The 26,514-nt window shown below is 34.4% G+C and overlaps 1 protein-coding gene across 1 annotated transcript; it reads left to right on the top strand.

The window, feature by feature from the left end:
- Nucleotides 1–4,658: 4,658 nt before the first annotated feature.
- LOC122479845 (60S ribosomal protein L27-like) lies at nucleotides 4,659–24,541 on the top strand. The gene is made up of 3 exons (XM_043573624.1): nucleotides 4,659–4,825; nucleotides 23,870–23,930; nucleotides 24,073–24,541. The coding sequence occupies exons 1-3, from the start codon at nucleotides 4,659–4,661 to the stop codon at nucleotides 24,511–24,513; spliced, it is 669 nt and encodes a 222-aa protein (XP_043429559.1). The 3' UTR covers nucleotides 24,514–24,541.
- Nucleotides 24,542–26,514: the final 1,973 nt, after the last annotated feature.

Genomic DNA, 26,514 nt, shown 5'->3' with positions numbered 1-26,514 from the left:
CCAAAACAACAAAGACGCTGTCCCTCAAAGATGAGCTCAAAAGTAAAAAGGCCACCTGATAAGGAAATAAGCTACCATAAAGGAGAGCACTTGTTATAAACAGGAGAGTTAGCACTTTCAGAAAATAAATATAACAGCAAACCTAAAGGAGATCATGAAAGAAATATTTAAACGTAACCAAAAATATAAAAAGACATAAAATCATAAATACTATTTGTTTGTAGATAATATAAAAAATTTGGAGAAATAACTCAATATAACTTCTAAGATGAAAAATATATGGTAATTTTTAAAATTTAAAAGTAGCTTTAAAATTATATAGTTTTTTATACAACAGATTTGAGGTAATATACCCTATAATGCCATACTGGGATTTTAAAAGGAGGAAAATATGTATGATATATTGAAAATGCTAAGGACATAGTAAGAAAATCCAGAGGAAAAAGAGAGAAAGAAGTGTAGCAATATTGTAAGAAATAACATGACTGTTTTCTAGGTTTAGGGAGAATGCTAAATCCTTACATTGACTGTGCACCCAGTTTTCAAATGTTATAAAAATCCAGTCCTTACCCATACACACCATAGTAAGAATGAACATTAAATTGAGAGAAAATAAAAATAATGCCGAAAGGGTGACAAGTGACTTTTCATTAATATAAATAAATACCTGAAGACAAGTAACAAGAAACAATAACATGTTTGAACAGCTGAGGGAAAATCTAGCTAGCTGTCATTAGATTTCTGTGTTCATCTAGATTGTCAAAGAATAAGAAAAAATAAATAAATAAAGAGGGATGTCTGGATGGCTCAGTCAGTTAAGCAGCCCACTCAGTCCAGGACATGATCTCACGGTTTGGTTTGTGAGTTTAAGCCCCTAATCCGTCTCTGTGTTGACACCTCGGAACCTGGAGCCTGCTTCAGATTCTGTGTCTCCCTCTTTCACTGCTCATCACCCACTCACACTCTCTCTCTCTCTCAAAAATAAACATTAAAAAGATTTTTTAAAAATAAAAAAAGAGCTTCTATATTACACTCAGAATTTCATTAAAAAAACTTAAGGCAAAAATTTCAAGAAAACAAAAGGAGAAAAAAACCACACTCAAGAAAAATAACAAGTTAAGAAATTAGTAAATATATTCACTAATGTATTACCCATTTGCTGAAAAATTAATAAAGAGGAGTTAAAAATTAGGTCAGAAATAATATACCACACAAAAGATAATACTAAATACCAAAGGAGAAGATCTGAGATAAGATATTTAATGGTTCTTGCATTGTTTAAAGGTAATAAGTGTATTGATCAACTAATTTTATTGCCGTCAAGTATGGACATTAGTAATTTATAAAGAACAAATAAAAACTGAAATAGCTAATTTTTTTAAAGGAAGAGAAATAAAGAGAAATAAAGAAAACTTCATGCATCCAGAGGAAGGTAAGACCTGGAAGAAATACAAACCAAAATGGTACACAAAGGAAACACAAAATAAAAAGTCTAACTGTGTAAGAAATAACAATACATTTAAGAAACTTGAACTTACCTGTTAATAAAGTCACAGATTAGATTTTTAAATATGGTGCTTATTGATATATTAGGAGAAGTTTAAGGGCCCAGAGAATGAATGATTCTTAATGAGGTTAGTAAGTAGAGTACAATGGAAATGAAGAGTGAGAACTACATGCATAGTTGAATTTAGGTAATAAGAGGTTTGAATTTAAGATATCAGACTAGAAGGGTTGACAGTGATTAAGATATTAATATATGGCCACAGAATGTGAATAATCTGAGGATCAAGAACTCAAAAGGTTAGAATATAGGGACATTTGTCTACGTGGAGCTTTTAATTCACCCGGACTAATTCCCACTATGGGGCTAGTAGGGTGGAGTTTATCTTTAGGTGATGAAGTTGAGTCTAATAGTTTGAATGGAGGGAGGTTTTGTTTGTGGATTACCTCCAACTAAAACATTACCCTATGCTCTATCTATATATCAGAAGTAGTTCTATTTACAGACTAGATCATCAGATGATCCACATCAGCTGGTATATAATAAAAAGTAAAGACAATAGGAAAAAAAAACAACAAGATCAGTTGATGCTTTCTTAATTTGGAGGCAATAATAAGAGTATAGATATGGACTAGAAGTATTCTACTTTAGTGGATTAAAACATGTAAATCATTCTCCTTATGTATATACATTTGTGTATTTTGTCTTCACTGCAGACTTAAAAATTTATTTGTTAAATATAGCTGCTTGTTTCTGTTCATATCACAGTAGATTTATCTGAACTTTGGCATGCAGAATTCATGAGGCATATTCTAAAGATTTTAAATAATTCATGATGCATGGGAGCACAGTATAGCATGTATGAGGCACACAAGTGTTTTCACTTCCAAAAATTACACTGATTTTGCAGACGTTAATAGATGACTTTTATTTTCCTTCTACATCATGAACTTCACTTTATATGTCCCTATGCTTCATAACTGCTTCATTTAATTCAATGGTGTTTACTTTTTTTTTCAAATACATGAAAGCCTCATATTTGATCTCTCAAGGAAAAAGAAACTTATTTATATTGATATATAATAGTGACATTTTATACGAATTCTTTGGTGGTGGGATTTCAATGGTGGTACATGCAGTGGAATCAATAAAGGGCAGAAAAAAGATTCCTTTAGCAAACATGACAAGGAAATGGTAAAAATGTATATCGTAAAGTAGATCTTATCCTTGATGTCATGAACTCCTGCCATATGGAGGTGACTGACTATTGACATAATAAATCTTTGATTGAAGAGGTCAAAACACTTGAAAAAACTCCAAAATCTATTTGCCACTGATAGCAAAGACGTTCTAAGACTATGATATGTTACTCTTAGGCTGATGTGTAAAACTTTCTAACAAAAGCCAACCTTCATGAATCATCTCAAATAATGTTTAAGTTTATTTTATAACACAATCATAGACAATAAATGACAGGTAAGAATTTTGGAAATGTATTATAATGGATTTAAAGAAAGCACCATGCATGGGTATAATGGAGAAAACATTCACATCAACAATATGTGCTTGTGTTGAATCTACTGGCTGCTGTTTTCTTCCACCGAAAAGGAAACCAAACCAAACCAACCAACAAACAAAGAAACAAACATCAGGGTTAAGAAAATTCCCAAGGAGTATGAAGGACACAATGGGAAAGGCTGTAGAAACAACTAGTACACTTTAGTCCTAAAAATGGTAAATTATTAAGTATATCAGTTATTTGACTTATTTTCTGATATTTTTCAATAGTTACTGATATCTTTAACCAAAAGAACAAATCAGAGAATTTTGTGAAATAGTTCCATCACTTATATTTAAAAAAAAATGGAAAAAAGGAGAGTACAAAATGAACAGAATAAAAAATAATTCAATGTAATCATGTATGGGGAAAATGGAAACATAAAGAAAGTGGCATGTAGAAAAATTTCTAAAATCAAGAAGTGATGGAATACACAGTTGAGAATCTGAGAAACACCAAAATCAGGTGACTTTTTTTCATCATCTCAATCCTGTATCATGTTCCAATTCAATATCTGATTAACACTGCTTATGTAAATATACCATTTAGTAACTCATTCACCAAAAATGCTTTTTAAAAATCTCCAAGAAGGCCAATAAAAATATTTAGAAAAAAATGAAAAATTTGTTATATTTAAGAACAGTCGCCTCTTTCTACGTAAGGGTTGGCTGAAAATGGGATAAGGAAAAACGGTGTAAAGGTTTTTTTGGAAGACTGCTAAGAGGGAAGATCCCGAGCTCACCTTATCCTACACACGCACCAAGGCTGCAACTACACATAGTGCAACACACTCAGAGAACAACCTCAAAATTAGCAGAGCAGTCTTCCACAGCTAAAGATGGAAAGAAAAGGCCACACTGAGAAAGGTAGGAGGTCCTGAGATTGCAGTTGGGGAGCAAACCCTCTGTGCAGGAAACCACAGCAGGAGGGATATCACAGGCACTGAGGTCCTCCTTGAGGAGTGAGAGGTTCAAGCCCTGCATTGGGCACCCCTCACCATGGGGATCTGCATGAGGAGTGAGTCCTCAGGATATCAGGCTTTGAAAATTAGTGGAATTAATTCCAGAAGTTTTAAAAACCAGTGGGGCTTAACTCCAGGAGCGCCAGAGGGTTGCAGTAAACAAAATCTGCTCTGAACAAGCCCATGAACAAAATCACTCACCCTGAGATCCAGTACAAAAGCAGCCATTCAAAAAGTGCCTGGGCTATATCTATTCACTGATTTTAGGCCATGTGCTGGAGGCATGGAGATCTGTAGGAAATTTTTCTGAAAATGTTAGAGCTGGTAAGCACCACTTTTGGTTGCCCTCCTTCAAACCAGCTGTCTGGACACTGAAGGAGGCCAGTTTTGATGTTCTCATCTACTTGCTAATACTGCTTACTCTGCCCAAATGTTCCCCTACAGAATTTCCCCACCACTCTGCCAACCCTAGCAGGCACCCTCACAAAGCAGCTTTTACCACCTTACACCAAGTGGGCAGCCTTTGTCAAGACACGTATTTTCACTAAATCAGCTCCAGGCCCAGGGAACGGGGCAGGCCCTGACCAACAGCACACCCACAATAGTCACAGTTGCACCAGGAGCTAGCACCGCCCATGAACAAGTCAGCAGCAGCTGCAGCCAGACCTCATAGTCAGCCATGCCAAAGAGTAGCCCCTTTCACTAGTGTGCTCACCTTAGTTGTGGCTGGTGATTGCAGCCAGCCAGACTGGGGGTCACTCTTTCCCACCAGTGTACTCACAGCAGATGTGGCCCAGTCACAGTAAGAAAGCATATGCAGCCATGGAAGGAGACACCCCTGGGGTGCCTGGTTCTGGTGACCAGTAAGCACTGTTCTACTAGGCGTGACAAGACGCCTTCTATGTAAGGCCATTACTTTCAAAACAGGGGATATAACTGATCTACCTAATACAAAGAAACAGAGCCAGACAAAATTAGCAAACAGAAAAATATGTTCCAAATGAATGAACAAGACAAAATCTCAGAAAAAGAAACAAAATAGAGAGATGCAATCTACCTAAAAAAAGAGTGAAAGTAATGGCATAAATATTTCACCAGACTTAAAAAAATTTTTTTTAAGTTTATTTATTTATTTTTGAGAGAGAGTGAGAGAGAATGAGTATGAGCGGGGGGGGGGGGGGGGGCGGTGCAGAGAGAGAGGGAGAGAGAGAAAATCCCAAGCAGGCTCCGCACTGTCAGCACAGAGCCCAATGCAGGGCTTGAACCCAGGAACCATGAGATCATGACCGGAGCTGAAATCAAGGTCAGATGCTTCATCAACTGAACCATCCAAGTGACCCTTTTTATGAGAGTTTAGAGCAGAGTAGATAAGGTCAGTAAGAGCTTCAAAAAAGAGAAAATATAAAAAAGAAACATTCAGAACTGAAGAATAACTTAAATGAAAAATACAAAAGGGAATTAACAGCAGATTACAGGATATAGAAGAATGGATAGAAAATTAGGAAAACTAGAGGAAATCAAGCTCAGCAACATAAATAAATAAATAAATAAATAAATAAATAAATAAATAAATAAATAAATAAATAAATAAAAATGAGGATATATTGAGAAACCTCTGCACCATTAGGTATAACATTCATATTATAAGGGTTTCAGAAGAAAAGAGAAAAAGGTAGAAAACTTACTTGAAAAAGATAATGGTTTGGGGCACCTGGGTGGCTCAGTCATTTAAGCATCTGACTTCAACTCAGGTCATGATCTTGCAGTTCCTGAGTTCAAGTCCCATGTCGCGCTCTATGCTAACAGCTCAGAGCCTGGAGCCTGCTTCAGATTCTGGGTCTCTCTCTCTCTCTTCCCCTCCTCTGCTCATGCTCTCTCTGTCTCAAAAATAAATACACATTAAAAAATTAAAAAAAAAAAAGAAAAGAAAAATAATGGCTGAAAACTCCTAACCTGGGGAAGGAAACAGACATCCAAATCCAGGGATCCCAAAGAGCCCCAAAGGTGAACCAAAAAAGGTCTATAATAAGACACAGAATAATTAAAATGTAAAAAAATTATAAATAGTATCTTTAAAGTACCAAGAGAAAAGCAACTATTTGAATATAAAGTAAAGCCCATAAGGCTATCAGATGACTATTCCATGGAAACGTTGCAGTCCAGAAGGGAGTTGTATAATATATTCAAAGTGCTGAAAGGAAAAAAAAACCTATAATCAAGAATACTTTACCTGGAAAGTTATTCAAAATTGAAGGATAGATAAAGAATTTCCCAAACAAAAGTTAAAGCAGTTCATCACCACTAAACTAGCCTTAAATATATATATATGTCAAAGGGACGTCTTTTAACTGATAAAGGAAAAGCTACAAATATAACTAAGAAAATTATGGAAAAAATATTTTTACCAGTGAAAGCACACCATGATAAAAGTGGTAAATCTATCACTGAGAAAGCTAAGATGAAGGTCAAAACATTAAGGTAGTAAAATCAATTATGCCACAAAGATTAGTTAAGGATATATAAAACTAAGAGATATACAATATGAGTTCAAATACATGAAATGTGGCGGGAGTAAAAATATATACTATATATAGTGTTGCATAGTGTGTGTGTGTGTGTGTGTGTATATATATATATATATATATATATATATATATATATATAGTGTTGTATAGGAACCTTATGGTAACAACTAACCAAACACCTAAAATAGATACACAAAAAATAAAAAAGAATGGAATCCAAGTGTAACACTACAGAAGGTCATCAAATCCTAAGGGGGGGGAAAAAAAACACAAGAAAGAAACAGAACTACAAAAACAACAAAATGGCAATACATACTTGTCAATAATTACTTTAAATTTAAATGGACCAAATGCTCCAATGAAAGGCTATATAATGACTGAATCAATAAAGAAAGCAGCACCCATCTACATGTTGCCTGTAAGAGATTCATTTCAGATTCAGACTTTAAAAAAAACATACAGACCTAGAATGAAGGGATGGAAAAGATAACCCATGCAAATGGAAGCAAAGGGGGAAAAATAGGATAGCAACACTTAATTTAGACAAAATAGAGTTTAAAACAAAGACGGTAGGGGAGTCTGGGTGGCTCAGGTCTGATCTCACTGTTTGTGAGTTTAGGCCACACATCGGGCTCTATGCTGACAGCTCAGAACCTGGAGCCTACTTCAGATGCTGTATATCCCTCTCTCTCTGACCCTCACCCACTTGCAATCTGTGTCTTTCTCTCTCAAAAATAAATAAACATCAAAAAAATTTAAAAACAAAAACAAAGACTGTAAAAAGAGACAAAGAAAGGCATTACATAATGAAAAAGGGATCAATCAAAAGAAGATACAACAATTGTAAAAACTCATGCACTCAATATAGAAGCACCTAAATATATAAAGCAAATATCAACTTATATAAGACTTCAGCAGTACCACAATAACAGTAGGGTACCTGAACACCTCATTCACATCAATGTATACATCACCCAGATATAAAATCAGTAAGGAAACAGTGGCTTTGATTCATTAGATATGATGGACTTTACAGGTATATAAAAAACAGTACATCTAAACACAGCAGAATATACATTCTTTACAAGTGCACATGGAACATTCTCCAGGATAGACCACATGTTAGGCCACAAAGTTCAGTAATTTAAGAAAAATGATATTATGCATCTTTTTAGACCAAAATGGTACAAAATTAGAAACCAATCACACACACACACACACACACACACACACACACACACACACCTAAAAAATAACCTCATAAACACATGAAGGTTAAATAATGTACTACTACTGAACAAGCAATGGGTCAACCAAGAAATAAAAAAGAAAATCAAAAAAACTACCGTAAGACAAATGAAAATGAAAACACAATAGTTCAAATAGGTGGGATGTAGTTAAAGCAGTTCAAACGGGGAAGTTTATTGCCATCCAGTATTCAACTAACCTCAGGAAACAAGAAAAATATCAAATAAGCAACCTAACCTTACACTTAGAGGAACTTCAAAAGGATTAAAACAAAGCCCAAAGTTAATAACTAGAAGGAAATAATAAAGATCAGAGGAGAAATAAATGAAACAGAGACTAAAACAACAACAATAAAAACAAAACAATAGAAAATGTGGACGAAACTAAGTTTGTTCTTTGAAAAGATAAACAAAACCAAAAAAAACTGTTGCCAGACTCATCAAGAAAAAGGAGACAGGATTCAAATAAATAAAATTAGAAATAAAAGAGCCGAAGTTATACCAACACCATACATATACAGAGTATAATTCTGCTCTACCAACAAAATTATACTCCAACAAATAGGACAACTTAGGAAAAAATGGATAAATCTTCCAAGACTGAATCAGGAAGAAATAGAAAATTTTAACAGACTGATTACAATTAATTAAATTGAATCAATTGTCAAAAACTTCCAACAAATAAAACTTCAGAATCATATGACTTCACAGGTGAATTCTACCAAACATTTAAATGGGAGATAATACCTATGATTCTCAAACTATTCCAAAAAGTTGTAGAATAAGGAATACTTCCCAATGTATTATATCAGGACAGCATTACCCTGACACCAACACCAACGACAATATAAAAAAAGAAAATGACATATCAATATTTCTGATGAACAGAGATGTAAAAATCCTCAACAAAATACCAGCAAAATGAAATCAACAATCCATTACAAGAATAACTCAGCACAAAAATAGTGTGATCTATTTCAGGGATTCAAGGATGGTTTAATATATGAAGTTAGGTTGATATGATACACCACATTAAGAAACTGAAGGATAAAAATGATGAATATCTCAATAGATGCATAAACAATGTTAGACAAAATTTAGCATTCATTCATGGAAAAACTTGAAACAAAGGGGATATAGAGGGAACATACTTTAATATGGTCCACAAATGACATAATTAACATCCTACTTAATGATAAAAAACATGCACGTTTTTTTTTCTAACATCAGGAACAAGACAAGGATGTCTACTCTTGCCTCTTATTCAACATAGTACTGAAAATTCTAGCCACAGCAGAAAAGAATAAAAACCATCAAATTATTAAAGAATTAGTAAAATGTCCCTGTTTGCAGATGACATGATATTACATTTAGAAAACCCTAAATACCCCACCAAAAAATTCTTCGAATAAGTGAATTGAGTAAAGTTGCAGGATATAAAATTAATGAACAGAAATGTTTTGTTTTTCTGTACACTAATAACAAGCTATCAGAAAGAAGTTAGAAAACAATTCCACTACAATTATATCAAAAAGAATAAATACCTAGGAATAAATTAACCAGGGATATGAAGGATCTATACTCTGAAAAATATGACACTGATAAAAAATAATTGAATACAATACAAATTAATGTAAAGATATCCATGCTCATGGGTTGGAGAATTAATGCTCTTAAAAATATCCACACTACCTGAAGCAATCTATAGTTTCAATTCATTCTTTTTTTAAATTTTTGTAACATTTATTTATTTTTGAGAGAGCAAGAGGGACAGAGCACAAGTGGGGAGGGGCAGAAAGAGAGGGAGACACAGATTCCAAAGCAGGCTCCAAGTCTGAGCTGTCAGCACGGAGCCCGATGTGGGTGTTGAACTCATAAACTGCAAGATCATGACCTGAGCTGATGTTGGATGCTTAACTGACTGAGCCACCCAGGCACCCCATCAATTCATTCTTTATCAAGATACTAATATTTTTTAAACAACTACAGCAAATAATCCTAAAATTTGCATGCAACCACAAAAAACTCTGAATAGCTAAAACAATCCTGAGAAAGAAAACAAATCTGGAGGTTTTGCAATCCCAGATTTCAAACTATACTACAAAGCTATGGTAATCAAAACAATATGATCCTAAAACAAAAACATGTACATAAGTTACTAGAACAGAATAGAGAGCCTAGAAATAAACAAATGCTTATATGGTCCATTAATCCACTACTACAAGAATATACAATGGGCAAAAGATAATTTCTTCAGTAATGGTGCTGAGAAAATTGGACAGCTACATCCAAAAGAATAAAACTGGACCACTTTCTTTACACCATATATACAAATAAATGCAAAATGTATTAAAGATCTACATGTAAGACCTAAAACCATAAAACTCCTAGACATAGGCAGTAAACTCTTGGTTATCAGGCTTAGCAATATTTGTTGGATTTGTCTCCTCAGACAAGGGATACAAAAGCAAAAATTAAATGACAATAAATTTCATATATTAAAAAAATAATAATAAAATCATTCACACAAAGAAAAACAAACAAAAGCAAAAATTAAAGAAAAGTGGGACTACATAAAACTAAACCCCTCTTGCAAAGTGAAGGAAACCATCAACAACAACAACAAAAAAACAACCTCTGAAGGGAGAATACACTTGCAAATGATATATTTGATAAAGGGTTGAAATGTAAAATATATGAAGAACTCATATGTGCCAATAACAAAAACAAATTCTAAAATCTGAAAGGATGTGAATAGACATTTTTCCCAAGAAAGTAAACAGATAGCCAAACAGATGCATAAAAAGATGCTCTCAATATCACTAACCATCAGGGAAATGAACATCAAAACCACAATGAGATATCACCTCACACCTGTCAGAATGGCTAGATTCAAAAAGACACACAAAAAAAGAAATCATATGGTGAGAATGTGGAGAAAAGGGAGCCCTCAAAAAATTAAATATTGAAATACCATACAGTCCAGTAATTCTACTAAATTTATTGAAGAAAATGAAAACCCTAATTCAAAAAGATATATGTACCTGTCTGTTTATTGCAGCATTACTTATAAGAAGCCAAGATATAGAAGCAGCATAACTGTCTTCAAGAGATGAATGGAAAAAAGAAGATGTAGTGTATATACACAGTGAAATATTACTTAGCCATACAAAAGAATCTTTCCATTTGCAACAACATGGATGGACCTAGAGGATATTATACTAAATGAAGTAAGTCAGAGTAAGACAAATGCCATACAATTTCAATTGTATACAGAATCTTGAAAACAAAATGAATGAACAACAAAACAAGTGAAACAGATTCATAAGTGCAGAGAACAAACTGGTGGTTGCTAGTGGGAGTGAGGGGATGAACAAAATAGGTGAAGGGGATTAAGAGGTACAAACTTTTAATTATAAAATAAATCACAGAGATAAAGTACAGTAATCACTAATATTATAATAACTTTGCATGGTGACAGATGGTAGCTACAGTTGTGAGCATTTTCTAATATATGTATATATGTTTTACACATAATATATATTATATCTAATATATAACAATATAAATAATATATGTATATAAACTTATTGTATGTCAACTATGCTTCAATTTACAAAAACAAAAGAAAGAAATGGGCTGTGTTACTATTCTCCCTTAATGGAGTGAGATGCATTGCTGTAACTTTTTTGTGAGCAAACTGAAATAACATGACATGGCAGAATTGTTGTATCCAGAATATATGTCTTTTGATTATTTTTTGTCACACACTGCACTATGTTAAACGTATGTGTATGTATATATATATACACGTATATACATATATATACATATATAAGCATATTCATACATGCAGATGCACATAAGTTGTGTATGTACATGTATACTGCATGTATGCATACACTGTATGTATAAATATAGCATACAAGTTATGTCTACAAATTGTATACATATTTATACATGCAGACACACACAAGTTGTGTATATACATATATACTACATGTATGAATATATACTGCATGTATGACTATAATGGATTATATACATATGTATACATATATATTCATATATGCAGATGCACACAAGTTAATGTCAACAAGTTGCCTTTTCTTTGGCAAATTATATATATGTATGTATGCATATATGAAAAATATGAAATACATAGCAACCTTTTCCCACATCTATTTAATTAATCAGAGATTGTTTTTCCTTACTTTGTTTTTGCTATTGGTGGTACAGGGAGTTAAACAGTGACTCTAATTACCTGCCTAACATTTTAAAGCAGATGAATTCATATGGCTTCTGTACCAAAAGTTTATTTGAAACAAATAGTGTATTTGGAGTCAAAATGTTTAAAGGTTTTACTACAGTTGTCTCACAGTCATTGAGTTTTTTAATAGGAGAATTGCCTGGTAGAGTAAATTAAAATTGGAAATTGAAGCTGCAAATATTCACAAAAGGAATCGGCATATGACTTTAAATTGCCAATAGTCTAGTTTAACATTTTTGTACTCTGTCATCACAGCAACTTCAGATTCATCAACAGTGCTGCCCAGCAGGAGCATTATAAGGAGTCTGAAGAAGAGGGGCTGGTCAATATTTTATAGTTTCATCTACAACTTGTTCACCAGATAAATACTATCTTGTATTTTCGTCAGTTTTGCTAATAATAAAAATGGGATGTTTCAAAATACTTTGGCTTTCCTCATCACAGGTTTTAATAAGGTGATAAAAGCCATAATAATTTTATAACCTCAACGTAGAACAATTATTAGAAAGGGATATGCCTTATTAAGAAAATATGAATGTTCTTTGATGAAGTTAGAGGTTAAATTTAGAGGAGTGTAGCTATTTAGTCAACACTAACATTTTAATGCATTTAGTTCACTAGTGTGAATATTGAAGCATAGGGTGTAAAAAGTTTACTAGGTCATATGTTTTTCTGTTTAAAAAAATACTTTTAATAGAAATGAATAGCCCTAGTGTGACATTGGGGGTAATTATTTGTGTCCTCCTCTACATTATGTAAAGATTAAGGGTATTGGCTCCAGAACTAGTCTTTGCTCTTGAATCCCACTGGTCACAATTACTGCCATTACTGCCCACAAAGCCACTGACAGTATTTATAACCTCTATGTGCTTCAGATTCCTCATCCACAAAATGAGAATAAAAATACACCTTATAAGGATTAAATAAGTTACCTCACACAACTAGAACAACGTATGTTACCATTATTCTCTATTATTATTATTATTATTATTATTATTATTTCTTATTCAAGAAAATAAAAGGAAACTATGATTATAAAATATTTGCCGTTGCAGATTGTTTTAGAGTAGCTTTTAAACCTCTTAAAGAGTACTTAAAGAGTAAATTGTTCATTGCCACAATTCCCTTTCTTCAAAGGGAAGAAAAAATTAAAAAAAAAAACATATAAAATTGAGTATTTTATTTAAATAGTGATATTCAGTTTACAGAAGGTTTTCTCTCTTCTAATACACTATTTCCAAGACAGCACATGTAAGTACCTCTTCATTTTCAATGATGGAGTTCAATAAGCACTGATGGCTAAATAAGAGCCATACTTAGAAAAAAAATATTTTCCACATAATCTGATGCTTATAAAACCTTTTCAAGATTTCCATACCTAACATAAACTAGTTGTAGAAGCTGATGACATGAATATTGCAAGAATAAACTGAAGCCAAAACAGCACTGTAACTATGAAATTCTTCCCTAAATTTTGCAGTAACATCACTTCCCTTATTCTTGATTCTGTATACTCTCCAGTAAACTCTACTTGCTTCCTACTGATAAAGTTGCAAGTTCTGGAGCCCCACTAAGTAAGTTTGGCATCTCCTGTACTCTCAGAAGCAGGAGAATAAAATCACAGAGGAGGTGACACAAGGTCACATTCTTTCAAGACCAAAAGGACTGAGTTTCATTTAGTATGTGTTGTCTTTTCTATTTTTATTTATTTTTGAGAAAGAGAGACAGAGAGCTTGAGTGGGTAAGGTGAAGAGAGAGAGGGAGACACAGAATCCGAAGCAGGCTCCAGGCTCTGAGCTGTCAGCACAGATCCCAATGTGGGGCTGGAAGCCACAAACTCAAGACCATGACCTGAGCCAAAAGTTGGAGACTTAACTGACTGAGCCATCCAGGAGTCTGTAGTATGCATTTTCTACAGTTTGAGAGCTGTGCAGTTGACTGAATTAAGCAAAAAGATGCATTTCTGCAGTTGTCTTATATAGCAAAATTATTTCTAAGCCATTTCTATATTGGTTCTCTCCATAATTCTTCAAATATTTTCCCTTATTTTTAAAGAATATTTTTCTCAATTTATTATAAATTCTTTTATTAGTGATACATTATATTTCATGATTGGAAATTGTTTACATAACCATAAACCTACTTGCTTGACTGACCAATTATACTATTATTTGAATCCCTCAATAGTGAATAATATTGGAAAATTTTCCTAAGATAGAAAGTTATTCTATATAAAACCAAATTTATGTTTAGATATCTAACTCGATAAAATCATGTTCCATCATCTGAAGGGAAAAATTCATACATCCATCCATCTATACTCTGATATTTCTTTTTTACCTCGAGAAAAAAAATATATTTCCTTAAAATGGTACAAATTTGTTCAGGAACTCTAGATAGTAATTGCAACCAATTTCTAACAGATCCTTTTGTTTTTATTACCACACAACAGATATATTTGTTTCAGTGGATCTAAAACACTTTGCCTCCTCAGTGCAATCATCTTTATGGCTCATGCAGTAATGACAGATTCTAGAAATTCTACTTTCATTATTTCATAAAAATGTGTGTGGTTTTGCATATTTGTGTTTTATGGCAAGGGACAGTTTTTCTACATAAATGGTTTTAGAAAGCAAAATTTCACCTTTTACCACTTCCCAACCCTGACTGATGTTTTATTTTCTTGGATATAATTTGAAAAGTATTTGTCCCAAAGGACAAAGACCCCATGCTAATTATAAGAAGATCAATTAAATTTAGGAAAGTTTTTCAATATCCTTTATTAAGCTAAAGTTTTACACTGCTTTACTCATTTTTATATTTTTTCTAATGCTATAATACAGAGATGGAATTAAAACAGATGCAGATTTCACTTAGTATTTAGAAAGCTTCAAATAACATTGCTCTTGTGCTAAACAATGAAAATAGCCAGGTATTCCAAAAAATGTTTTAAGTTGGAGGGGCCTGGGTGGCTCATTCTAGTTAAGCATCTGACTCTTGGTTTCAGCTCAGGTCATGACATCATGATTTGTGAGTCTGAGCCCCATGTCGGGCTCTGCACTGACAGTGCGGAGCCTGCTTGGGATTCTCTCTTTCCCTCTCTTTTTGCACCACCCCCCCATCAAAAATGAATAAATAATCATTAAAAAAATTCTTTTAATTGAGTAAGATGACAATATTTTATATCTCCAATATCTTGTGGTTACACAACTATCCACCATTGTCAAAATTCATTGATCTGCACATCTAAAAAGGGCAAATTTTATTGTAAATTACCATTACAATATTACTGAATTAAGTAAATGAAAGAAAATAATAAAAATGTTATGACATATTTAGCATTTCTAATGCCCCTATTCTAGAACTTGTGAAATTAATAAATTCATTATTGATATCTCATAAGCAAATCATTGTGTCATTAAAGTCTATATGTATATCAGGGCACCTGGGTGGCTCAGTTGGTGAAGCATCTCTCGATTACAGCTCAGGTCATGATCTCATGGTTCATGACATGAGTCCTCCATCCCATGCAATGACTGCACGGAGTCAACTTCTGAATCTCTCCCTTCCCCTTCTTTCTGCCCCTCCCCCACTTGTGTGCACATGTGCACATACACACTCTGTCTCTCAAAATAAACATTAAAAAATAAATCTATATGTATAATTTATCTATTGCTGCATAACAAATTACTACAAATTTATCATTTTAAAATGACACATATTTGTTATTTCACATTTTCTATGGTCCAATTTCTAAGCTGGCACAGCTCACCTGGGTCTTCTGCTCCAGCGTGTCTCACAAGAATGCAGTTAAGGATTCCCCAGGTGAAGGCCTGACTACAACATGATCTACTTCCAAGTGTGTACTGTCAAGATTCAATTTCTCATGGACTGTTAGATGGAAGATTTTAGGTCCATGCTGGCTATTGGCTGGAGGCAGCCCTGTGTTCCTCACCATGTGAGCACCTACACTGTGGTGACTTGCTTATGAAAAGTAATCACAGAATGATATTCTGTTACCTTTGTGGTATTTATTGTATACCTAGTATCAAGTCACAGGTGCTACACTCCAAGGGTGTTAGTAACAGCAGGTAGATGCCAGTGGGAGCCTATGTTAGAAACTACCCACTGCACCAAATTAATAGAAATGCAATTAATTTGTGTGTAAACATAATATTTAGAAATTCAGGGCCTAAGTACATGAAGATAAGTGGCATATTAGATAAAAATTTAATTAAAACTATTTCATATATTACATATTTTTGTTACATATTATAGTCACAAATAAATACTAGAAAATCAAATGTTTACTATGCATTCCATTATAGTCATTATGATACTAATTTTCTTTCCACAAATGTATTCCTATTTATGTTTCAGAATATTTAACATAGTTCTGTCCTGACTCAGGCATACCATATGTTCAATTGGTCTTAATTTCCTTTATTATTATGTTTTATAGTATCTAAATTTTGTATCTTAGAAGTTTTATCTTTGAAGACAATAGTATCTGTCATTATATTTATATGCTGGTTTGTGGTTAGTGATTTAGCATCTGATTTTAATTAGTATCTAGTTAAGCAGTTGTCAAGAATTTCACTAAATTCATTAGCTAATACCAATATGTGTGAAAACAACTTAAGCCCACTCTAAAACACTAATTCAAATTCAGTCAAAAAGTGTTACACCATATACTCAAAGGACTTAAGGTAACTTTTTAAAAATTAATATTTAGTAGTTTTTGATATTTTATTTTGATTTATTTTTTTAAAGAGATACATTATAAAAATGTAATAATTTCTTTAAAATACTTATTTAAGAGAATATATTTAATTTCTACTTTAAAACTTGTGTTATAGGGGAACCTGGGTAGCTCAGTTGATTAAGTGTCCAACTTCAGTCCAGGTCATGATCTCATGGCTCATGATTTGAAGCCCCAAGTCAGGCTTTGTGCTGACACCTCAGAAACTGGAGCCTGCTTAGGATTCTTGGTCTCCCTGTCGCTCTGCACCTCCCCTACTCTCTCTCTCTCTCTCTCTCTCTCTCTCTCTCTCTCTCAAAAATAAATGAACATTAAAAAAATTTTTTAAGACTGAAAAAAACATTGGGGATGTCATTGCTGGCAATTGTTTCCTGTATGAAAGGGAAGCTCATAGCAAAGGTTGCTGGGAGAAGAGTAACATGTTAAGATCCTGGAAATATCATGAACAAGCTGTGTATATTCATTTCTTATTTGGTGCCATAAAAAGGTAGCACACACCTAGTGGCTTAAAACAACACACATTTGTTATCTCACATTTATGGAGATCAGAAGTACATCAATCTCATTGGCTAAAAGCAAGGTGTCTCCCGGGCTTGTTCCCTCCAGAATATTTTAGGGTAGAATCCATTTTCTTGCCTTTTCAGCTTCTACAGATCATGTGCATTCTTGGACTGAAGACTCCTTTCTTGCATCACTGCAATTTTTGCTTCTGTTCTTGAAAACATTTCCTGTTTCTAACTCTGATCCTCCTTCCCTTATGATTACATAGGGCCCACTCAGATAATCCAGGATAATCTCCCCATTTTAAGATCCTTAAATTTTTATGTTTATTAATTTTTTGAGAGAGAGACCGACCGACCAAGTTGGGGCATGGCCATGAGAGTTGGTGTTTCTGGTGATGTTCTCTGGTCCTTTCTAGTCTTTATTGCTTTTGGTCTTTTTTGTTTTGTCTTTTTTCCACTCAAAGGGTCCCCCTTAAATTTATTGCAGGGCTGGTTTAGTGGTCATGAACTCCTTTGGTTTTTATTTTTCTGGGAAACTCTTTATACCTCCTTCTATTTTGAATGACAGCCTTGCTAGATAAAGACTTGTTGGCTGCACAGTTTTTCCAATTCAGCATGTTGAATACAACCTGCCAATCCTTTCTGGCCTGCCAAGTTTCTGTGGATGGTATGAAGCAAACCTGATCTGTCTTCCCTTACAAAGACTTTTTCCTTTACTGCTTTCATAATTCTTTCCTTGTCTGTTTATTCTGTGAATTTGACTATGATATGCCTTGGTGATCATCAGTTGTTGTTGAATCTAATGTGAGTTTTCTGTGTTTCTTGGATTTTGATGTCTGTATCCTTCCTCAGATTAGAAAAGTTTTCTGCTATCATTTGCTCACAGGAGCCTTCTGACCCTTTTTCTTTCTCTTCACATTCTGGGACTCCTATACTTTCATGTGATTCCTTTTATTTTTCTTAATGTTTATTTGAGAGAGAGAGAGAAAGAAAGAGAGGGGGAGAGAGAGAGAGAGAGGGAGGGAGAGAGAGGAAAACCAAAAAAAAAAAAAACAAAACATGAGCAAGGGAGAAAGAGAGGCAGAGGGAGACACAGAATCTGAAGCTGGCTCCAGGTTCCGGGCTGTCAGCACAGAGCCTGAGGTGGGGCTTGAACTCATGAACCATGAGATCATGACCTGAGCTTAAGTTGGACGCTTAACTGATTTAACCACCCAGGCAACCCAGATGTTATTCCTTTTTACTAAGTCACTTAGTTCTTTAAGTTTTGTACTATGATCTTTTGCCTTTGTTTCCCTCCTTTTTTCTGCCTCAATCTTGTCCTTAATTTTATCTTCTCTATCACTGATTAGCTGCTCTGCTTCCTCCATCCTTGCCATCGTGGCACCCTTAGAGATAGCATCTTGGTTATAGCATTTTTAATTTCATCCTGATTAGATTTTATTTCTTTTTTCTCCACAGAAAAGGATTCTATGTTTTTTTCAACCCCAGGTTATTGTGATTCTAAATTCTAGTTCAGACATTATGCTTATATCTATGTTGATTAAGCCCCTGGCTATCATTTCTTCCTATTCTTTATTTAGAGTGAATTTCCTTGTTTTGCTATTTTGGAAGAAGAAAAAAATTAATAAAATTAAAAAAAAATAAAATTAGAAAGTAAAAACAAAACAAAAAAATCAAATAAAGGAAGATATATCCTAAGTGTGTTTTGGTCTGCTTATTGAAAAAAGCTTGATAGAACAGAGAAAAAAGGGGGGGTAATATAAAAATTAAAAATAAAAAATTATATGATAAAATAGAATAAAATGAAATAGAATGAATATTAAAAAAATAAAAAAGAAAAAAAGAAAAATAAATTTTTCTCTTTCTGTATGCATAAAGAACGAATGGAAAAAAGAACAATTTAAGCGAAAACAGAAGTAAAGAAAACAAATAAATGAACCAGCAAAGTGAATGGAACCCAAATGAAGTTACATCTAGTTTCCCCTAGAACTGAAACTATGAAGCCCTCTATAGACTATACTCTGAGCAGATGGAGTGACTTGTGCTGTTCTTCTAGGGGATGTGCTTGGAGGGTGCAGTTGGGCAGGGTTTGGTGTAATGGTTCCATTTTCCACTAGGTAGCATTACTCAGTTTAGCATACTGGAGTGAATCAGTGTGGTGTGCATGAACATGAGTGCACATGCGCATGTGCAGGAGAGGTGGAAATGGCTTCATCCATGGGAACTTTTCATTCTCACCAACCCATTATCAAGCACCCCTTCATTGTTTCAGGACTCTGTCCACTCCCTGCCTCTACCCTGTGTCCAAGCTGCCTGCCTGCCAGGTGGCACCTCCCTTCAGAGTTTTATCTCCAATGGGGTTGTGTTTCAAAACCACACACTTGAGACCCCTGTGGCTTGGACCTGCCAATTCTCTTGGGGAGGGTCTCACTGAGCAGTAGCTTGTCCCAGAAAACATTCAGGCAATCATCAGCTGCAGAAGTTCAGAGATTATGGCAAATCACAACACAGCCAGTGCCAGGTTTCACTGTACTCTTACATCTTTGTCCCAATACCAGACATGTGGATGCTCTCCAGGGGGTCCACCAGCACCTTTGACTGTGGGGAGGCCATATGGCCTTTATCAAATTCACTCCAAGCAGGGGAACCGCTTCTCTCCATGTGGCACATGAGTACCTCAGACCCTGCTGCCTGTTCCTAGGGATTTGCCCTACTTCCTCACCAGAGCACTGCCAGGCACTGAGCTCTAAAACTTCAGACTCTGAGCTCCACTGTTTATAGACTCCTGGTGGTATTGAAGCCCTCTCATTTCTTCCCATCAATGGTTTGGGTAACAGATTTCTTGTTCAGTCCCCTGCAAGTGTTTTCACTCTTTCTCTCCAGCTACTTTCAGGGAGTGCTTTTCTTTCATGACCCCAATGTGCCACACTCTCCCCCCTTCTCTTTCTCTGTCCTCTCTTTGCAAAAACAACTCTCTACTCTCCATGCTTTGCTCTCCCCCAGTTCACTTCTCCACACCGTGTACCTGATGAGTCTGTGGCTCAAGTTATGCCGATTGTTGTGTTAACCCCAGATCAGTTTCCTAGATGTTCAAAATAGTTTGGTGCTGATCTAGCTGCATTTCAGGGACAAGACCAGCTCAGGGTCTCCATGCCACTCTGCCATCTTAACTCGTCTCTCTACATTTAATGTTAACATCAGTCTTTCTGTGTCAGATATTTATTTTAACATTCTTTGCAACTTACTCAGCTTTTACATATAGATACTTCTAAGTCTTTAATGATTCTTGACTATTGCTCCTTAATTGAGGATCTATTCAGTAGAAAGACTGTGGATTATAACACACTTTCCTCCAATTAAAAATTGCTTAATGTTTCAAAGCATTTTATTTTTTCACTATTAAACATTTTATCTTGTAAAATTGTATTTTTATAATTTCAAAGATATATGTTGCTTTAACCACACAGCCCACTTCAGGAAAGCTGAGAAAAAGTATCTACTCCATTGTATTATTTATAAGCAAGGGTTTACTTTAATATGATCAATTTACTTCCTGTTAACCTTTTTGTCAACATATCAGAAAAAAGAAGTTGCAGCATTAAAAAAGACCAGTGCGTTGTCTGATGCACACTGAATTATTTATTTGACTTTTTGGACTATAAGATACTTATTCTTTTTTAACTAGATACAATTCAAATTACGTGTTAGGTATTTTTTTTCTCATTTTGGAAAAGTGTTTCAGGATAAAACAGAATGAGGCTGTTAGTTTTCATATATATATGTGTATGTATATTGATTCATTTCATTGGAAGATGTTTACTGATTTATGTAATCATTTATTAACAGGATATTTACTGAATGTGTACTACTTGACAGATACTGAGGATAAAACAAATTAAGTAAAGCCTTGCTGTTATGGAGCTTACAATCTACTGTCTAAGAAGTATATAAATACAAATCTGTCAAATAATTATAAAATACCACAAAGATAGAGCAAATGCACAGAAAGTAGAGATCTGAGAGAAGGAGTAACAATGTTTACAAGTGCTTTCAATAGCTTTTAAAATCATTACTGAATTTTAGGTTATATAGGAGAATTAAGAGATCATTAAATAAAAGTTCTTTATTTTACAGATGAAGATATTGCTGCCCAAAGTTGGGAGCAGAATAAATCAGCCAAGATCTTATTAGATCTATATATTGTCTAATTTAACTTAGAAGCCAAATCATGTATTTTCAAATGCAGTGCCTACTTACATTACTAACTTGTTACAGAATGTTCCAACTTTGCTCCTGAATATTATACCTGAAGTAAAGGCCAGAACCTTTTATCCTGTACTCCTCTATCACCATATTAAAAGGAGTATTGCCCATTCTTTAAGTTTTTTTAATAGTATTTTTTCAGATATTTCTTACACTTTCTATCACATTATTTCTTACTCTACATTTATTCATTTGGACTTTCATGACTATTTAACACTGGAGAATAAAGGATGTATTAATGTGTGTGTGCATATGTGTGTGTTTGTGTTTATGTGTGTGGCCACTACATCAAGTAGTTTAGTATAGAATAAAGAGTTGACACCTAAAACACATTTGATGCATTTAATGAGAAAGGCACTTTCTCAGCCAAGACTACTGTAAGAAATGTTCCAAAAATAAAATAATTTACATATATATTTTGACTCTGTGTCTCCTGCAGTGCATTCATTTGAGCCCCAGAAAGCACACATTTAAAAATCGGGGAAGAACTCTGGGAAAGATGAGGAGAGTTGAACTGGCTCATTTCTTCATGATCTTAAAATATGAAAATGAGTCTTCAGCTGTAAATGAGGATTGAAATCTCCACTGACTTCAAGGGTACATCTGGGCTATAAGGACGTCATATGGGCTAAAATTTATCCAGAGTATAAATTGGAGTTCCTAGCTGTGAGAAAAAAAAATTGGGGTAACTTAAAAATATAATCAGTCAACTGGAAGCTTATTATTGTGTAGTCAGTAACCATCTGTAGTCAATAAAAAACTACCAGTTGGCCTAAAAATGTAGAAGCACACTGGTCACTTGTGTTTCATCTTAGATTTGGTCCTATGCCCATGTGCACCTGTTTATCCATGCCCAAACAGTGTCATGTAGATTGCAAGAGGTAATAAGTGCAATGCTAATGAGATACTCAATACACCTGCAAGCAAGCATGTTCAGATTTTTATCCACATTTGCTTTAGAATGAAGGTTCTACTACTCAGTGAAGGAATGCCAGGAAGTTTATATCCGCAAGCCCAACTTTAGTCACAAAAATGAAAAATAGAAACATACAGATGAATATGGTCTACATGTACCTTTATTTCATGAAAATTTAAGTTTAAATCAGGGTTGCAAAACTTTATAAATTGTTTCAGGAATTACAGTGATTCAATATAAATGAAATCACAGCTGGCATTCATATAAGACTGCTGTGAAGAATAGCTTTGCTTAAAGGTGCCGCTATCACTTGGTCAAGGGTTGTTTAAAAGTAGGAAAAAGGTCTATGGAATAAAAATAATAAATAGTGGAAATAAATAAAAGGGAAAACTATTGATATAGCATGAAAAATATAAAATCCATTAAAGTAATAACAGTTCAATCTACAAAAATTTCTCAAGGTATCTTGTAAAATAGCTCTGCATGATTTCTCTTATTTTCAGGCATGATGCTCTATATAAATGGGTTCAGGTTCTGTTACTGGTATGGTAAAGTGAAAAGCTTTAACCACCATCAGAAAACCTGCAGTTGTCAGATAACAGGAGTTGTCACTAATGTGTGAATTTGAGAAATTTCTTTACCTCTGTGATCAGCAGTTTCTTAATTAATAAAAAGAAATCACAGAATAATAACTCAAATACCTTTACTTTAGAAGTGAAAAGACTCAGCTCAGAGATAAAGTAATTTGCTTTATGTTGTCAACTGAAAAATTACAGCTGAGGCTAAAGTTTACATTTCCAGACGTTGAGTTTAATGGGTTTTTTCAGGACTTTGCTATTCAAAGTATGGTCCCTGAAGGAACAATATCAGTGTGACTGGTGAGCTTGTTAGACATGCAGAAAAGCTGTCTAGATCCCAGAACTAGTGACTCAGAATCTGCATTTTAAACAGATCTTCTGAGTTGGAAAAGCAATACCTTGCAATTTACTGCCTTCTCACTCCGTGGTTGATGTGGGGGAACAAATGAGTTGATAAATGTAAAACAAACTATGCTCAATACAGTTATAATGCAATATAACTGTACTTAATGGTACCTCTAAAAGTGCTTTTAATTCAAAATTTGGAATTGAGTAAGAATTCCATTGTATAATTGTACCAACATCCTCACATTTATCAAAACCCCATATTCCAATGAATTAAAATGTTTTTCCAAGTCAAACTGACAATAACTATTTTAATTAAATATTCACGGAGTATGATGCAGTATTTAATCTACAAAAGATTTCATCCATGAATGCTAGAAGAGTTACAGAATTTATATTTTCTCTCCATCTCTCAAAATTTGTTTTATGATTAGATGCAAGCAAAGTTATAATCTGAGAAGCATGAGGAAACTGTGCAAGAAGGTAGCAGTGGAAGTAAATTTTCACACACCCATTTCTGATATATTCAAAGGAATTTGTTGTCCTTAAAGTGATAAGAATAGTGGTAACAATTTTAAATTCTCACTTTTTAGATAAAGAAACTTAAATATGGCAGTTGCATATTCTTTGAAATAAGCATCTTGCTTTCTGCTGTGGGCTCGAGTGGCTGGTGTCGAGATGGGCTGGTGTCAGGAAGGTGGTGCCAGTCTGGACCAGACGCTATTCTGGACACAAAGCGGCCATTGTGAAAAACATTGATGATGGCACCTCAGACCATCCCTACAGCCATGCCCTGGTGGCTGGAATTGACTATCCCTGCAAAGTGACCGCTGCCATGTGCAAGAAGAAAATCACCAAAAGGTCAAAGATCAAGTCTTTTGTGAAAGTTTATAACTACAGTCACTTCATGCCCATAAGGCACTCTGTGGATACCCTCTGGTACAAGACTGTGGTCAAGAAGGATGTCTTCAGAGTCCTTGCTCTTAAATCCAAGGCCCAACAAGAGGCCAAGATCAAGTTCAAGGAGAGGTACAAGATCAGCAAGAACAAATGGTCCTTCCAAAAGCTGTGGTTTTAGATATGTTCTGTTTCAGTCATTAAAAATAACAACAACAACAACAACAAGAAATGCATTTTAAGTGCCAAACACAGTACTTGAATAAGTACCAAAAAATTCTTTTTTACAAAAAACTGGGGGGTAGGGTGGCATGAGGCAAAAACTTTTTTCTTTCTCGTCACCTAATAGAAGAAGGAAGTAAATGGGATTGGAACACTGTTATCACCAAAGAAAAAACATGACTTCTCAACAAAACTGAAACTTAAGATTCCTTTGTCTTAATCCAATTTTGAGAGGAAGAGACATTCATTTGAGAAACACTGTACCACTATGACTAAAAAGAGGTTTCTGCTCTTCAAAATACTGGACAGAATAAAGTAAAATGCAACATAATCTTTGTTGCCGAAGATGCAGTCAAAAATAAAAAGAAACAATAAAAACAAAAAATACAGAACAAGTTGATGCAAGCTGGGCTCTATTTAATAGTCTTAAGTGCAAATGTATGAATATGTAATAAATAAACTATTTTAAGTGATTTTGTTTCTGGGGTGTGATAAACAGAATAATGTCTGCACAAAGATTTCTACTCCCAAATCCCTGGAATCTATGAATATGTTGTATAATATTGCAAAGTGAACTTTGCTGATATAATTTAAGTTATGGATTTTAAAATAAGGACATTATCCTGGATTATATAATTTATCTTATATTAAAAAAGCAGATTTTATGTGGATGCCAGATTGCTTTAAGAATGACATACCTATAGACTTTAATATGATTTGAGAAAAAGCAAAATCATTACATGATAACATAAAGCAAAATGGAAGTAAAAGATCTAAAGCTGGAAAATGTAATGCCAGCAAAAGATAGTTTGATAATGTTAAAAAGAGGTTTGGCTTAAAAATGTCAAGCTAACAGGAGAAACAGCTTCTGCCAACCAAGAGGCAGTAGATGAGTTCCATTAAGACAAGACACCATTAAGATAATGACTGAAGAGAAAGGATATTGTCCTGAACAGGTTTTTAATGCAGATGAAAGCATCGTATTCTGGGGGAAAAATTCCACAAAGGACACTTACTAGTAAGGAAGAGAAGCAAACACAAGGTTTATGGTGGGGATGGGCTAACTCTACTGTTTTGAGCAAATTCAGTCTGGGTTATGATCAGGACTGCCTTTATGTAAAGCTACTAACCCTTCAGACTTGAAGGAAAAGATAAACATCATCTACTAGTCTTTTGGTTGTACAAGACGACCTGGACAATGAGAACCATTTTTCTGGATCAGTTTCAGTGATGTTTTGTCTCTCAAGACAGGAAGTACCTTTCCATTAAGGGAACACTTTTTAAAGTTCTTTTGATATTGGACAATGCCCCTGGCCACCCAGAACCCCACAAGTTCAACTCCATGGGCACCAAAATAGTCTGCATGCCCCCAAACACAACATCTTTAAGTATCGAGGGGTTACACCAATGAAGATACCATAGTATTTAGAGAAAAATCCATGAAAGCTAGAAAGACTGAAATACATTTTTTTTCCCGGAAAAAAGTGTGTCCAGATGTTGTGTATGAATTCACATGAATTACAACAGAGCCAATCGAGGCAATCATTAGGGATTGTCAATATGGCAAATATGATTGGGAGTGATGGGTTTCAAGACATGATCTTTGAGAAATACAAGAGCTAATAGACACCACACCAGCATAATTAACAGAAGAGTGACTTGATGGAGAAGAGTACTTTTGGACCAGTGCCAGATGAGGAGAAAAAAAAAAAACACAGAAGCAGTGACCAGAAGCAAATTGACATTAGACAATACGGAAGAAGGGTTCTTTCTGTCCAGACTACTTTGACTTCTTTAACAACATGGACCCATCTATGTTACAAGTGCTGAAACTAAAGCAAAAGGTGGAAAAAAGCTTGGTTCTGTACAGAAACATTTTTAGAGAAATTAAAAAGCAAAAAGCCACATAGAAATTACAGTGTACATCTGTAAAGTTATACCAAGTGTGCCTGCATTTCCT

Source organism: Prionailurus bengalensis, chromosome A1 (genome assembly GCF_016509475.1).
Source record: "Prionailurus bengalensis isolate Pbe53 chromosome A1, Fcat_Pben_1.1_paternal_pri, whole genome shotgun sequence".
Lineage (NCBI taxonomy): Eukaryota > Metazoa > Chordata > Mammalia > Carnivora > Felidae > Prionailurus > Prionailurus bengalensis.
Note: the sequence above shows the minus strand (reverse complement) of the source record. Positions and strands in the feature narration are given on the sequence as shown.